The sequence below is a fragment of the Macadamia integrifolia genome, chromosome 14 (assembly GCF_013358625.1).
Source record: "Macadamia integrifolia cultivar HAES 741 chromosome 14, SCU_Mint_v3, whole genome shotgun sequence".
In the NCBI taxonomy this organism is placed as follows: Eukaryota; Viridiplantae; Streptophyta; class Magnoliopsida; order Proteales; family Proteaceae; genus Macadamia; species Macadamia integrifolia.
The window spans coordinates 20,648,584-20,664,616 of NC_056570.1; the positions used below are offsets into that span (position 1 = coordinate 20,648,584).

At 37.5% G+C, this 16,033-nt stretch overlaps 1 protein-coding gene across 1 annotated transcript; it reads right to left on the bottom strand.

Annotated features, from left to right (window-relative positions):
* Nucleotides 1–3,773: 3,773 nt before the first annotated feature.
* LOC122062059 (monoacylglycerol lipase-like) lies at nt 3,774–12,828 on the bottom strand. Its single transcript, XM_042625699.1, has 7 exons — nt 11,858–12,828; nt 5,687–5,725; nt 5,535–5,605; nt 4,933–4,997; nt 4,764–4,853; nt 4,527–4,619; nt 3,774–4,404 (listed from the first exon to the last, which is right to left on the bottom strand). Exons 1-7 carry the CDS (start codon nt 12,463–12,465, stop codon nt 3,997–3,999), a joined length of 1,374 nt encoding a protein of 457 aa, XP_042481633.1. The 5' UTR covers nt 12,466–12,828; the 3' UTR covers nt 3,774–3,996.
* Between the last annotated feature and the right edge of the window lie 3,205 nt (nt 12,829–16,033).

The following is a 16,033-nucleotide window of genomic DNA, read 5'->3' on the forward strand; positions in this document are numbered from 1 at the left end:
ATAAAACAGTACATCAAGATAAAAATTGAGCAAGAAGAAAAGACACCACCTTCGGCATTGCCATTAGCAGGGAACCTTCTCACTTGCAAAAAAGAAATCTGACCCTGATTCACTCCTCTTCACTTTCGGCATTGTCATCAGCAAAAAGGAGAGAATCCACTAACAGAATCTGTATCAAGTCTTGATGCAGCATCATGCTCAAATTCTTTTCCAATTGAGAGAGGAAAAGATATATTGCGTCTAGAGAAACTAGTTTTTGCAGCCTCCGTTGCAAGATAATTTGCAATTGGGTTCGCCTCTCTATAGCAATGAGAGATCTTCTAGGATGTTAAATTGAGAAAATGTTGTAGAGCAACCCAGTCCTCCATTGCATACCATGGAATGTTTATTGATTGAACCAAAATCACCACTGCTAGTGAATCAGTTTCAATCCATAGTGAGTTCATTCCAAAATCACTTCCCATTTTTGTATCTTCAATGAGAGCTTGAAATTCAGCGAAGTAGTTTGTCCAAGTTCCAATAAACAAACTGAACAATCTCGTAACACTTCTTGATTGATCCCTTACTATACCTCCCACACCAGCTCTTCTTGAGTTGCCCAACGAACAACCATCAATGTTTAACTTGGTCGAACCCCTTTGAGGCTTACACCAGAAGATTTCTAGAATTTTTCTCGGCCTTGAGGGAGAGCTCTTCAGCCCCAGGCGATGACTAACAATGAGGTCAGCTTGTGTTTGAATTGTCATGATATGGCTGCCACAGGAATCCTTCGACTCTGATTTTATTCTCTCAACTAGGAGGACCGAAGTCATTGCTTTCCCTTCTTAACTCCTACTGTTACGTTCTCTCCAGATATTATCAGCCACTATAACAAAAGACGACGACCAAACATCCTTCAGCCTCATTATTCACTTCTTTCTAATCCACCATTGCAACAAATGTCAAATTACTAGGTGTAGGCCAAGAAAGACCAAAGCAATTCAACATTTTCTCCCATATTCCCACCGAATAATTACACTACAAAGACATGCTGTAATGTCTACATGTTAGAGCCACATAAACAACATCTAGAAGCAAGGGAAACACCTTTCGCTGCTATTATCTCATCTGTCGGGAGCCTCCTGTGCATAAGCCGCCACCCAAAGGTCTAGGCTGCAAGTTCTGCATCCATATCATAGAGAACAATGGTACTTCCGGGTTTTTCTTTTGCAACTCATTCAAGGCAAAGGAAGTAGTGTAGACCCCAGAAGTGGTACCACCCCAGAAGCAACGATTGTCTACTTCATGTTGAGGAATGATAATCTTCTTTATCAACTCAAACCCACTTCTAAATGCATTAGAGTGAGTCTCAGGAATTTCCCATTGGTTATTCTTGATTAGATCAGCCACTAGCAGAGTTGAGTGATTTACGTCACTTTCTTGCATATTACACAACTCAGCTACAAAGATCCCTCCTACCCACTTGTCCCTCCGCAACTTAATGGATTTTCCATTCCCTACTACCCATATTTTCATGCTAGAGATAAAACTCCACACAATTTTCAGCCCTGGCGAAACAAAGGATGATTTAAAGGTCTTTCTGGGATTACCATTCTTGGTATATCGAGCTCTGAATAAAAGGCTCATCTTTGATTTCCCATGTTTGATGCCCCAAGATTGCTTGCAAAGAAGGGCCATGTTAACATCCCTAAGCGTACGGATGCCTAGACCCCCTTTCTCCTTCGGTCTACACATGATGTCCCATTTAACTGTCACAGCCTTCACAGTCTCCACATTGCCCGTCCAGATGAAATTGCACATCCATTGTTCTACTTTTTGTATCAGCTAGCTAGGCCACCAGTAAACCGAGAAACTGTGAACAAGCATTCCTGCTATTATTGATTTCACAAGTTGAACTCTCCCAGCCATTGAAAGGATTTTCCCTTTCCATCCAGACATCCGATCTTTAACCTTGTTCAGCACATACAACAATGACTGTTTCTTCACTCTACCCTTAAGAATTTCCACACCAATGTACCTTGCTAGAAAATTGCATATTGATATACCCAGAGTCTGAGATTCGCTGCTTACACCCAGCAAGAATACACCCCATAAAAATTTTACTCTTTTCTAAGTTGATACTCTGCCCTAAGAATTCCTGGTACTGAATCAAAAAGTCATTGAATTTTTTGACATAATTCATTGATGCATTCATAAAGAAGAAAATGTCATATGCAAATAGAAGATGAGCAGGCATTTGCACACCTCTGGGGCCTCTCAGTTTTAATTTTCCCTTCCATCACCAATCTGTTCATCCCCCAACAAAACACTTTCTTATCCAGAATAAAGAGAATAGGCGAAATTGGATCCCCTTGGCAAAGTCCCCTCTCTACTCCAAAGAACCCAATCGAACCTCCATTTAGAAGGATGGAAATTTTAGAAGAATAAAGTATTTGATATATCCAATTAACCAAAATCTCCGAGAAACTAAATTTTTGCAACACTTGGAGAATGAAATTCCAAGACAGACTGTCGAAGGCCTTTTTATGTCAATCTTCACCCCCATCCCTTCTCCTTGAGTAGAGTCATGCATAATGTTGGCCAACTCAGAAACTAAGCTGATATTAGTGTGGATGGCCTTACCTCTCTGGAAAGCTCCCTGCTCTTCAAAAATAAGTCTAGGAAAAAAAAAATGGGATAATCTAGTTGTGAGAATTTTCGACAAGATTTTGTAGAAAAAATTACCTATGCATAAAGGCCTATATTTATCAAGGGACTCTGCTCCTTCAATTTTTAGAATTAAAACTTGGAAATTGTTGTTCATACCTTTAGGCATATGTCCTGCTACAAAGAACTCTCTGACTGCTCGAATAAAATCATCAGCCACCACCTCCTAGCAATGCCAAAAAAAAAAAACACCAAGGAACCCGTCTGGACCTAGAGAGTTGTCAGGGTCTAAGTCCCAAACTGTCTTTTTTTTATTTCTACAGCCCTGGAATCAGATTTAAGGAGAGAAGATCCACTTCATCAATCAACTTTGGAATGCAATCCATTAACTCCTCGAGTTCCACCACAGGGGTGCTCTTGTGAAATTCTTCATAAAATTAAGATAGAATCTAGCTTTAATTATCATGTTAGATTTCAACCACTACAACAAATTATCAGGATTCATTAGAGTTGAAATTCTAGAAATTTGTCTGTAATTTCTAACTCATATTGTGATCAATGTAGTTGGTTCTAGGAGATACAAAGATAAAGGGTGCATGGTTCGTAATCTCGGATCAAAATCAGTGAATTCAACTTGATTGGATTAATATTGGTCGAGATCGATCCTAAGTCTTGACCAATTCGATACCAATCCACTAGTATGACCAACCAAGGGTAAAAATGTAATAAAAACCATTTTCTTAACTCCAAAACTTCAGGTGGAGATCTCAATCCCTGTCGTATATGACAATTGAAGTTGTAAGATGGAGGATGCAATTCTCCAAATGGACAAGTAATTCTCTGTTATCCAATGTGAAGTTCTCGTCAATTAAGCCTCATGTTCCAAAATAAAATTACTTCCCTTACAAAATGGAGCAAATTTATATCATTGAAGACTTCACTCTTTTCGCAACTCCACTTGTGTTCCGATCACAGGTTTCAAAAGAGACTTGATAAGGTTAATATAATCTTGGTTCCCTCACCTTGTGAACGGATTCATCCGGGGTTGAGTTCTTTCAAGTTCGTATCAACTTGGTTACCAACACCTTATGAACATTCTAATCCAAGTTAAGAAAACTAATCACCAGTGAAATCAATTTTCCCTCTTAAATCATTACTTAAAAAGCTTGTTTCTACCATATACAATGCAGATACTGCAAATTCTGACATAAGAATGCTGAAATTAATCATATATTAACCCTTGAACTCACTGGCAATCGAGGAAAAAATTGCATGCCAAACTGGCAATTTTGCCATCTTCTTATGTCAAGGTTATCGTGGTACTTGGCAACATTCCCTTCATGCTCTCCCTTAAACCTTCACCCTAGAATTAAACCAGTCGATGATGTACTTGGCAATATCCTCTCGTTCAGGCTCGAAAAGGAGATCATGTAAGAATCCTTCATACAATTTGATCGATTTGTCAGTTGATGAAGCTTCTTCAAACAATTTTAGTGAACCTTCAGGATCAGTAAGAGTATCAGCAGTGCCATGGAGAACTAGAAATGGTACACTTAGTTTTCTTAAGTTCTGCTGCAAATAGGTTGTGATTCGCAGAATCTCTGAGCCAGTCCTGATCCTCATTGAACCAGTGTAAACAAGTGGGTCTGAGTACTTGGCTACTAGTGCCTCGGGGTCACGAGAGACTGGCATTCCCTTCTTATTTGCACCCCTGAATTGATACCTTGGTAATAATAATGAGAAAATAGGAGCCAGCATCTACTACAAAGGAAAAAATTGAATTAGTGGTTGCCAGTCATGAACATGACTAAGAAAAATGTTTTGAGGCAAACCATAAATTGGACTTCTGGCCTAAAGAGGCAGCTGGAGAAAATTCTTACCCCAACGATTGGATGGGATGCCTGAACTCGTAGCGCTGGTGAAGTGAACACCACACCTTCTATGAGGGCTTTAATCTTTGGATCTAACAATGCCTTTCATTTTCCACAAAGAAAAAAAAAAAAAAAAAAAAAAAAAGACCAATAAATATGAGTAAATATATGGTCCTCCCTCCCTCAGTTCTTTTGTTTGTGATAAAGAAGGTTAATTGAAGGGCCATTCATCAGATCGGATCTTACCTTTAAGACAATGGCTGCACCTGTGGAATGTCCAAAGCAAAAACATGGAAGACCGGGATTTTCTGTGGTGACCTTCTTGACAAATGCTTTCTGAAAATATCTAAAAGTATTAAGTTCAGTCATATACACACAGTCCTCTTGTAAATAAATTTCGTGAGAGAGAATATACCATGTCGCTAACAGCATGATCAAGAGAATGTACGTAGCCATGCAGCCCATCACTTCCTCCATGTCCTGAGAAAGAAGAAAAGCAGAACTCTTTATCAAGCAAGGGCAAACAAGTCTTAAGGCATTCTCAAATGGCATGTACCAGGGTTATAAAGCTATAAAGTCTAATAAGTTGGTCTGTGTTATGAAAATACTTCTAGAAGATGGAATTTATTTACACACTAACAGAAGTTCAAAAATATGATCACACACACAAAGCTTAACCAGCTCAACTGAGCAGAATTGATTCAGTTTTGGCTAGCATAAGCTTTGTATTTGCTAACTTCTTTCTGTTCCAAACATATGAAAGTCTCAATGGTATTTCTAACTAATAGATTTGACTTCGGAATTCAACTCGGAACGAACTAGTGAAGTAACAATAATCAAAATAAATAAGCATAAAATTACATAACGAGATGCATGGTCAAGAACTCAAAAGATTTAAATATAACTAGGATAATGAGAATAACAGTTTGTGTCTGGACACAAGCGCGACAGAGAGAAACCAAAATTCATCAAGAAAGCAGAGATCCACAAATCCATTTAAGTTTGATGCAAACTTACCAATCCAATCCATTCCATAAACTTTAAAGCCATTGGCATTAAGCTGCTTTGCAAAGTCGCTGTATCTGCCACTGTTTCAGAAAGTACGTCAAGTTTAGTCATCCAATTCTAATAACAAATTTGGAGCTTGGAGAAGAGAACACCACGCATACCTATGCTCATTCAGGCCATGTAAAATAATAGCAATTCCCCTGCAGAATATAAACATGTACATTAGTAGCTAGAAATAATGGGTTGCAGCTATGAAACATTGAGTCCAATGAATAAGATGAACTTGAAAAATACAGTACATATGAGGAAATGAATATTTGGATTGCAAAGTACTTTTCCTGGGGGCATAGCAACGAGCATAACATTTTTTTTTTTTATTTATTAATTCCCCCCTTCAGGTTAAGCTTAAGCATATTTAAGGAACTCATGAACTGAAAGCTAAAAAGGAAATTAACATACTCTACAAATAAAGATGCATTAACAAATAAACCCCACAGTCGGAAATTTCACACAACTCAACAAAGACACGTGATACTAGGGACCACATACAATTGACCGAGTGTTAAAAGTTTTTGAATCTACTTTGGCGCTTTAACTCTAACTTGTAGAAAAACATCAACTCTGATTTAATCATAGCAGACCAAACATTAAGGTCCCACCTCTCACCTCTTTCTTTTCGCGGAAGAAAACCATTGAGGTTCTGATTAGGTCTCATCTCTGAATCTACTCCATTACTTCTGTTCACTAACTTCCATTATGAAGGAACACATTAACTAATTTCTTTCTCCATCAATAAGGCAAAGTTCTAATTACCAATGTCTTACTCAAATATCTGAATTGGACAAATCAAGAGCATGTAATTCCAGATGTACTCAGGAAAAACAACTATATGGACATAAGATACACTTAAACCTCCACACAACTCAATAACTCAGTAAGCCTTATATCAACCATATGAGGTTGGCTTTTCAAATTCTGTTCTTCCATCCACTCAATTTAAGGTGATATCTCAAGTCAAACTAAAAAGCCCTTGTCACTTTTTACCCACATCAACCTAGGTGATATTCAGCCTTCTTGGGTCATAACACTTCCAAGTTGCATTGTCTCATTCCTTCCCTCTAGCATTCATCAGTCGTCATTGCACATAGCTGAACCAGCTCCATTGACTTCCCTCATCATCCCACAAATAGGTCCACTGAGTTCCACTGAATCAATCCATTTCTAATTCTATCCTTGTTAGCCTTGCTACTCAATGACCTCAGCATCCTCATTGGAACTACACTAATTTCATGCGTATGTTCATTTAGTACACAGCATTCAGATCTATAAAGCTTTCATGCTCTTACACTATTACATATAGTTCCCAACAAGACCATTAGGTTTCATTTGGATATGACAGAAATGAAGCTAACCAGTGCAAAAGTGTCTTTGAGGAAGGAATAAAAATTTATACCACCCAGAAATACGATAATCTGATGAATGACATTGTTAGGTTATATAAGGCCCCTGCTATTCCTAGTGCAGACACCATAGTTCTCATGCAAAAGAAGAACATCTGTAATGTTCTACAACTAAAAAGAGTGATGTGTTATTTAAGAGTTGCAACACATTCTCTGTTGAATCTACCTAAGAAAGAAATCGTCCAAATTCTGAAGGGTCATAGTTAATGAATACCATGATGAGTGCAAAAAAAAGAAGTTATGAAGTTAAATAGCTCTGCAGAATTTCCAGAAATGCTTTAGATCTTGGTAACATAATGTAGTTTTTGGTAGAGGAATATGAAATCAGAGATTGCTTCAGCCTGAAAAAGGATACAGTTATTTGCCTTCAAGTAATATTATCAGAAGGCTTGCAGATGTTTCTGCAGCTTCTAAGCTGTAGCTTCAGATTATGAGATCATATGCCCTAGTTTTATGGCATAGTCAAATAGGTAATGAGGAACACATCTGATTTTTTTCTAGTGAACTGGTCAGACAGCACTGCGTTTACATATGTTGTCATTCGTCCATTGTGCCTTCATGCAGAAAACCTGGTCGTTGTAACAATCTAATTACCATTTCTAACACTAGATCTATATGTTAGCTAGTTAATGGTTTAAGATAAGACTATTTATGTTTTATTTTAGCATTTCTTGGTGGTGCTCTTCTACAGCTTCATCTACATAGGCTCCTCAACTTCTGGAATTGAGAGACACCCTTCCAAGCCCGTGGAAGAACCGATCGCTAAAAACTATAACCAAATAGTTATCTACTAGCCGAGACCCAGAAAACAGAGCAAACGAAGGCTTCCAAGCCGGAGTGCCCTTCCACTTCGCCGGAGTGCGCTCAAAAGCAAACTCCGGAGACTGCGGATTCAGATTTGCCGGATGGGGATTCGGATTCTCTAGTTGAAGCTGCTAACGTGGATTCCTTTGCTTCTACGGGGGATTCAGATGTGGATTCTGAGTCTAATAAGTATCAGTGACAATTTTGAAGATTTTGACGCTTATTCTGTCATTTGTCCCCCGCCCCCTCCCTTCCCTTCCCTTCCCTTCCCTTCCCTTCCCTTCCCTTCCCTTCCCTTCTCACAAAACCAAAAGTTACCTGTAGATTTCCACAAATATTTGGCATGTTCCTTGACGGATGAAAGGAACAGCTAACCTGGGTAAGTAGATTCCAAGGATTTCCTAATCTGTCAACAGATTTCATCCCATAATTCTCAGGACATGCTGGATTCTCTTCACAGATGGGAGAAAGCTCTCTACTTGGGAAATGAATCTGTGGAAAGAAGGCTCCTTCGAGACTATAAAAGTATTGGATGGGCCAACTTCAACATTCTCAAAGGTGGTCTTAGTTTACTTGTTACGAATGGCACAGGTGGATATTCTGCAATGAATGCCAATATTCTGAAGGTGTACCCTGAATGACCTAAACATGAAAATCAGCAATAACAAATGAAGAAAGACTTACCCACATCCCCCCAAAAAAAATTGTTCCATTTATTATTGCTGATTTCAACAGTCTGAAGGTGTACCAGAATGACCTAAACATGAGACAAGCAATAAAATGAAGAAATCCTTACCCACCAACAATAAACAAAGGAGCTGAATATCAGCAATAATTCATCTACAACAGAGAAAGAAATTATACAATGTTAGCTAACATTTTTTGGTTTCATAAATGAATGAAACAGATTTAGATAAACATGGAAATTAAAGATGCAAGAAGATACAGTTCAGGATACAAAACTAAGAGGAGTGAGACAATCATTGAGGGTAACAGAAAATGAGGTATGCAGAAAAATGCTGATGGAGAGAAGGAGAAAAAAAAGAAAAGGGGGATGGGTTGGGAAACAGTAATTTCACCTAGTTGTAGCCAATGCCACTTTGGATTGTAGTATTGTTGCACAAATTAAAAAAGTGGTTAAATCAAGCATGGGAGACCTGGAAATATGCAGTTTTCATTTTTACAATTTTTTTTAAAGACCTCCCCCCCCCCCCCCCCCCCCAAAAAAAAAAAAAAAAAAATTGTTTTGCACTCGAACATAATACCAACAGTTGAACAAGCTCAGTCCGAATATTATCTAAGTTAGGGGGGGTGTTATAATTTCAGCATTTTATCAATTATATAAAAGAAAATTGAGAAATCCTTACATTCATAGAAGATAAGCTGGCCTAAACTCGGCTTGCAAAATGGAAGAAATGATCCAAACCTCTCTAATCGAAGGAAAAAAAAAAGCAGAAGCCTAGAATGTTATTTTCATTTAAAAACTCCATTGTTAAAGCTCCATAAAACCACCAATAGAGTTCGTGGTGCATGGGGAAAGATGCATCTGAATATCAGAAGTTTCTTCGGACATACATAAACCAAAGAATAACACGGCCAACAGCTTTTCCTACTGTCGATGGGGAGTCCCCTAAAACGGCCACATGTCAAATTTAATAGCCTACCACAACTATGTGGCCCAACATGTAAGGACCCTCCCCCCCTTTATGGTCCCTGATCTTCACATATAGTTAAATTCTTGAAACAACTATTAAGAATTGTTCTGACACCTGGCCATGAGGATTGGACTGAAATGAAAATAAACGCCTTTTTCAGAGAATTCATAAAGGATTGTTCTGGCATGTGCAGAAATGTGGATCGGAATGAAAACTAGATTATTCAAATAACATGTCCTTGAAGTTGGAGTCACCCACAGACCTTGCCATCTAGCAGATAGGCTGAGACAGCAGGAAGGTCTTCCAACTATGGTGCAGCTAGGGGATGCTTACTCATTTGACAAAAATTAACAACATTACTAGCTGGTACAAAAACTCATATCCAACAACTTCAATGAAGAAAGATGCCAAAAGAGAGAGAGAGAGAGAGAGAGAGAGAGAGAGAGAGAGAGAGAGGCTATTGTCTCCAACATAGTTTTTAGTGATGACTACAATGAATAAATTGGATTTTTATGACAGTTTTTATTGAACACACTAAACAAGTACTGATTTTCCATGATGTCAATATTTCTTGATAATCCAATTTGTCTACAACTAGCAGATTAAGAGAAAATACCTCACCAGAGCTTTTCTCAGGGTAGGAATTTACCAAGTATATTTTAGTTATACAACTTGCTTCCTAATTTTGTTTATTCAAACAACTTGCTTCCTACCCTCAAATAAATCTGTATCTGGAAAGGGGCTTGAAAAGGGTCAAGAATAAAGTATCCAGTGAACAGTTTCATCATGTTAGACATCTCGACCTCAGGTAAAGAATAGGAGTTAAACAACTCTCAAGAATTTATTCATATTCTTGGATCTATTTGAGTAGCCAAAAATCAGTTATATTATTGTTGAATGGTTCCTGAAATTCAAAGGGGTCAAATTGGTGGCACTGAACCAGCAAAGCTTGGATACTAAGCACTGACATGAAAAAATAGTTACATGACCAAAATTTGGTATATGTAAAGTGCTAAGAAAAAAAATTAGCACTAGTAAAAGGTGGAAAATTTAAAGGAAAATGGAATTAGGTACAGTCCATATTACCCAATCATGGTCCTTGTCAAAACCAAATTAATTTGGTAAGTCAGAAAATTATTTATCAACATACAATTCCATGCTTATGATTTCAATTATTTTGTTATTGCATTACTTGAATAAACTCAGGACCACTGTAACCAAGCAGCTCAGCTTCAATACTTCTAATGGATAACAAAAGTACTGGTAGGTTTTATCATTAAACTTAAAAGCCTGCAAAAAGGAACAGATCAATAGCACTGATGCAGATAGCACAACAGTCATACATCAATATAAATGTACACACAGTAACCAGCCCCACCATGTCAGATTTCATTTGGAACAAAGATAAAACAAAAAACTATTGCCGACAGAAAAATTTCTCCACAATGAAAAATGATGCAATGGTGTTGCTACCTCATCACAATAGAATGATACCAGCAAAGTAGACTCTACAATTCATAGATATTCATCCAACTGCGATGCAAGGGTGCATGCTTCCTCTGACACTATACCGTGACCTTGCCACTATGATAGCAGCACCATCAAAATTCAGAAGAAAACATAGAGGTTTAAGAAAAGGAAAGAGGAAGAAGAAAACTAATAATTAAACATTTTTAATTACAGATTATAAGAGAATAAAGAGGAATTTCTAGCAAAAAAAAAAGAATAAAGAGGAATATTTTTCCATCAACATGTGTGTTCAGACACGTAGGTGAGGACAGGCCCATATGGATGGAAAAATTACCAAGACAAAAGCCAGGATTCATTTGGGTATTGCAATCATAGGGGCATGCAGTGGAAAGAACTGCTGACTGAAAGAGAGATGCACACTATCATTAAACACATTACATGAAGCGTTTCTTATAAATTATATACACTCTAATCCCATAAACAGGAATGTAGGTAGGAAAATATGCTTCAATGGATATTTTGGGATGCAGGCTTGTATCAAAGTTTTAACCGCTCTAGAAAAAGCAACCATAATTAGTTCCCTACAAAACCAGCGACTTTTTTAATTCATCTTCCTCTGAACTGCAATTTTAAAGTTTAAAAACTTTAGAGACAACTGAAGCTGGAGAGTAGAAACAGTTATGAGCCTATAACTGTTCTGTGCTTGCATTAAAATAAGGGAAATGGAATCTCCTAATCAATGTGCTACCAAACCCTTTGTTTTTTTGGTACAGCTACCAAACCCATAAATGAGGTTAGGAGATAAGGCAAACAATCCTAATTTTGCTACATTCCTTAAATCAACAGAGACAAAAGAAAATAACAGAAGTAATAAATACATTAGACGAGGCATAACAATAAAACAACAAAAATAAATCGACCAGACGAATTAAAAATGGCTTACTTGATATTAATCAAAACAGGCGTCCACATCTGCGTGAATAGCGTCTCACCTCTAGAGGTGACGAAGAGGAAAATTTCTTTATCCGAGGTACTGTCCTTGTCCTGGGTAGCGCGCCTGATTGCAAGCGCTCTCCTTGCGGCCACCTCCTGTTCCGCCAAAACCGCCGAATTGCTCCTTCGAGGAACCATCGTCGCAGGGAGACGCACCACCGTAGTCTTCCGGAGACTACTAATTTCCTGCTTCTCATCCTTTGGCCATTTCTCAGCCGATACCATCACGCAGCGTCTCCGCCCTCGGAATGGCACGAGAAGGAGCATCACAAACGCATTAATCAGCATTACTAGACTCTTCAACACCCGCAGCGATAGCAGAGCATTTGCCCGTCCACTCGCTCCAGATGTGAAAAGCAGCGACAAAGAAGCGCCGGTCATCTTCCCCGTCGGTTCCATCGCCATTGAATACCTTCCTCTCAACGAATGAGATAATCTAACCTCAAATTTCTTATCAACAGAGAGCTTTTTCGCTCTCCCCTTGCCATAAAACTGTTTCCACGAAACAATAGTAAGCTCTGATTCTTTCACCGACAACGTGGGCCTCAAGCACAGCATGTGATAAGAAGAATCGCCGCTTGCAGGGCGAATGAAATCAATCAAAAAGCAAAGGAAGCAAATCTTCGGATAAATCTCCGCTAAATATAGAGAATCCAAAAATGGAAAAAAGCAGCGAATAATTTTCGACGATTCAACAAACTTTGTTTAATTCAAACACCAACCGAAGCGTAAGATTAAAAATATGAGAGCTTAAAACTAAGTTTTGCAGAACATTAATGGTGGAATAAGCGAAAGATTACAGAGATTCCGCTAAATAAGGAAACTGAAAACAGATTAAATTAGGGTTCCTATTCAGGAATTTGAAGAACGAATCGCGTCTCTGAGTCAGAGTAGCCTTTATCTCGCTCTTTCTGTACAGAGAGTAGTAGTAGGTTTATATATGGTTGAGCTGCCCTCGCTTTTCTGTTTAGCTAGTTCTCAAACTGAAATTAACTCGATGATTAAGGGAATGACACGTGGTGTCTAAGCCGACATGGCCTATTTTTTATTTTTTTTGGTAAAATATATATAAAAAGTCATGGCTGTCAGGAGACGTCTCGTCTCTACTGGTTTTTTTGGGCTTTCTTTGAATGCTGAGGGCCTTGGGTTTACACGTGTCCTGAGTTAAAGGCTTGTTGGTATAAGAGGTTTAGAAGCAAGCACTAAGCACGTAGAGTGTCGTGGGATTATTGGCTTGGTTGGTGTAAGAGTTTTGGAAGCATTAACACGTAGATAGCGACTTGTAAACAAAAATAAAAAAGATAACTTATTAAGAAACGAAAAGAAAATAAAAGAAATGAAATGAAATGAAATGAAATGGTAAGAAAAAAAAAAAAGGTTTGTAATTTGGTTATCATTAGATGATAAGAAAATGAAGGAAAAGAAAAGCTTTTATATATTTTTTTATACTTTCTTGTGATTTTAGCAAAAAAAAATTTTAGAATAAAAGATTTTGAATTTCAATACTTGAATCTTCTTTTGGATAGGACATGTTTAGTACGAAAAAAAAAAAAAAATTCTTAAATCAAGAAAAAAAATACAAAAAGAAAACTGAATGTCCTTTTCCTTTTTTTCTCTTGGGTACCATACACAGCCTTAACATGAGAGTTTAAAATTTGCATCGCAGTCAAAGAAATAGAATCTTAAAAGTATTTTTTAAAATAATAAGGTATTTGTAAACCCTAATGGAAAGTGAAGTATATTTATTTTTTTTGCGAAGATTAAAGGTTGTAGCTACTTGATAACAGTTAAATTTTGTTCTTGAACCCATGTACCCCCCTCACCCATCAAGTGGCCGTAAGATCACACGGTGACCCATTCATCATGGCCTTTGGGATATTCGATCATTATTTAACAATGGCAAGAGCCTCATGCATGGAATACGTCCATTTTGTGTTTCATAACATTTCCTTTTCTACATTACCAGTGGCCTTCATGTAGAAAACAAAACTTGATCAAAACATTATGAAATTGCGAGTAGAAGACTTGTTCATATGGCCAAAGCTTCTGGAAAACTAGCTGATTGTGAAATTGCAAGAATCTGCATACCTGTGTGATCACTGACAATGTATCCTAGTCGTTTATGTGAGAAATTCTGTGAGAAAGTTGCATCATAATTTATAGCTTGCATACAATTTGGGGAAGGGAATTCCATATCCTATTGAGATTTCTGATGTCAATCTAAGGCAAGTGGAGGTGGATTTAGATCTTCTCCATTGAGCGCATCGCCCATAGAGGCCTAGGTTCGTGACATGTAGAGGAAAAAAATCTCACGATAGTAAAGAAAGGAGAATGATTTTTACCCACTTAACCCATTCACTCCCTATTTTGACCCATACTCGATATGTTACTGATGGCATTGGATTTGAAGTGCATTGTATACAATTCTTTATGATTGTTAGATTTGTTTCCTCCACGTATCACACATCTAGGCCTTTATAAGCACTCTATGGAGAGGATCTGGATCCAAATCCGAAAGAGGTGGGGGTTAAAGTGCTTGGCAGAATTCTTGATGGGTTGATTGTGACATTTGCATCACCTCAACTAGTGACCAGATCTTTCAACCAAAAATGAAATTGGTTTGAACTCTCCAAACAACAAAAGAAGGAATGGAGTCCTAAGATATCATGGTTATACTCCATCCTTGACTCTTTGGGTGAAATTTAAAATTCTCAAAATATGGTGCAATACATACGAGTGCTCGTCAAAGAAAAGACTTGATTTTTGGCAAGATCTAGCCACTCCAAATATGTTCCATACGTGTCAGGGATAAGTCTACATAAGCTATGGTAAGATGGGATCCTACTTTACTCAAAAAAAAAAGAAGGGGACCCTACTCCTCTCCATAGGGCCTAGAAAACAGAGAGTGATCCTAGGAGTGGGAGGACTAAGGCACTTGTCCTTAGGTCACCCCAGCTCTAGGATCACTCTCTGATCCCTGGGCTCTATGGAGAGGAATCCTATCTGATAAAAATGAGGATGGCCTAATAGATTCATCCACATTTGGTTGGAGAGAGGATGGTGTGCACTCTTACCTGGGAAAAGTCCATTAGTAGATCCCAACCCCACCTCCACCACCGCCCCACCCAAATTAAAAAACCCCCCCAAAAAAAAGAAAAAAAAAGGGTCCTCTCTTGGAGAGAGGTTGAGTTTAAGCGAGGGTTGCTTCTTTATCAGATGGATGGAAGAAAGTGTTCAAATAAAGTATGATTTCAAGTTATTATGTTTTCTTGGTTTATAAGCTGAGATACCCACTCTATATTGCAGGAATTCAACTTTCCCATGTGTTTACTTTTTACTTTTATTCTTATAAAAAAAAACTTTTTTTTTCTTTGCTATGTCAATTTCAAGCATTTATTGGTGAATAAAATTTAGTTCTTGCCCAGGTTATAGCCACCCCTAAAGTAGTCGAAAAAATGAAATCTTAAAAGATATTTTGGATAATACTAAAACTTAGGAGGGTATTTATGAACCTTTGGAAAAATGAATTATTTCATTTATTTGACTGTCAGTAGGGTTGCAGGCTGCAGCCAAGTAATTGTAACTTTAGTAACAACAAATTTTTTTTCCCTTTATTTATTCATACTTATTTCTTATCAAATTCTTGCTTAACTCTTTCATTGTCTTTCTTTTCAAACAATACAGGCGCACCAAACGGAACTTCTCTAGCTTAGACATTCTATAATAAGCCATCCATAATCATCCTAATAGTTCTGATTCTATGATTGGTAAATATCATTAGCTTGAGAGAAAAATTCTGATTCTATTATTGGTTAATATAATTAGCTTTAGATTCTCTCAGAATCATTCTTTATGCTTCCAAGATAACCAAGACATAACAATAAAAATATGATAAAATCAAGACTTGTGAAATAAAAATATTGTATGAATTGTTATAGCGCTTTTATTGTTTTGTCTTGCTTTTAATATGAATCATTGAAAAAGTCAATGCAGTATCCCTTGCTGCTTAAAAAAACTAAATTGCAAGCTTCTCATAAACAAACCATCAATTCTAGTAAGATTTGCAAATGAATTTTTTTATAGTTCGCTACATTAATTGATAATTCAAGATTCCATCGATTAAGGT

What these genes read in the sequence shown, in the direction of transcription:
- LOC122062059 (XM_042625699.1), bottom strand. Translation starts at nt 12,465, where the DNA reads ATGCTGTGCTTGAGGCCCACGTTGTCGGTGAAAGAATCAGAGCTTACT. An exon ending in TTATGGAATGGATTGGATTG is followed by an intron (nt 4,998 to 5,534) that starts GTAAGTTTGCAT and finishes CTTCTTTCTCAG; the next exon opens with GACATGGAGGAAGTGATGGG. An exon ending in GTGCAGCCATTGTCTTAAAG is followed by an intron (nt 4,620 to 4,763) that starts GTAAGATCCGAT and finishes GGAAAATGAAAG; the next exon opens with GCATTGTTAGATCCAAAGAT.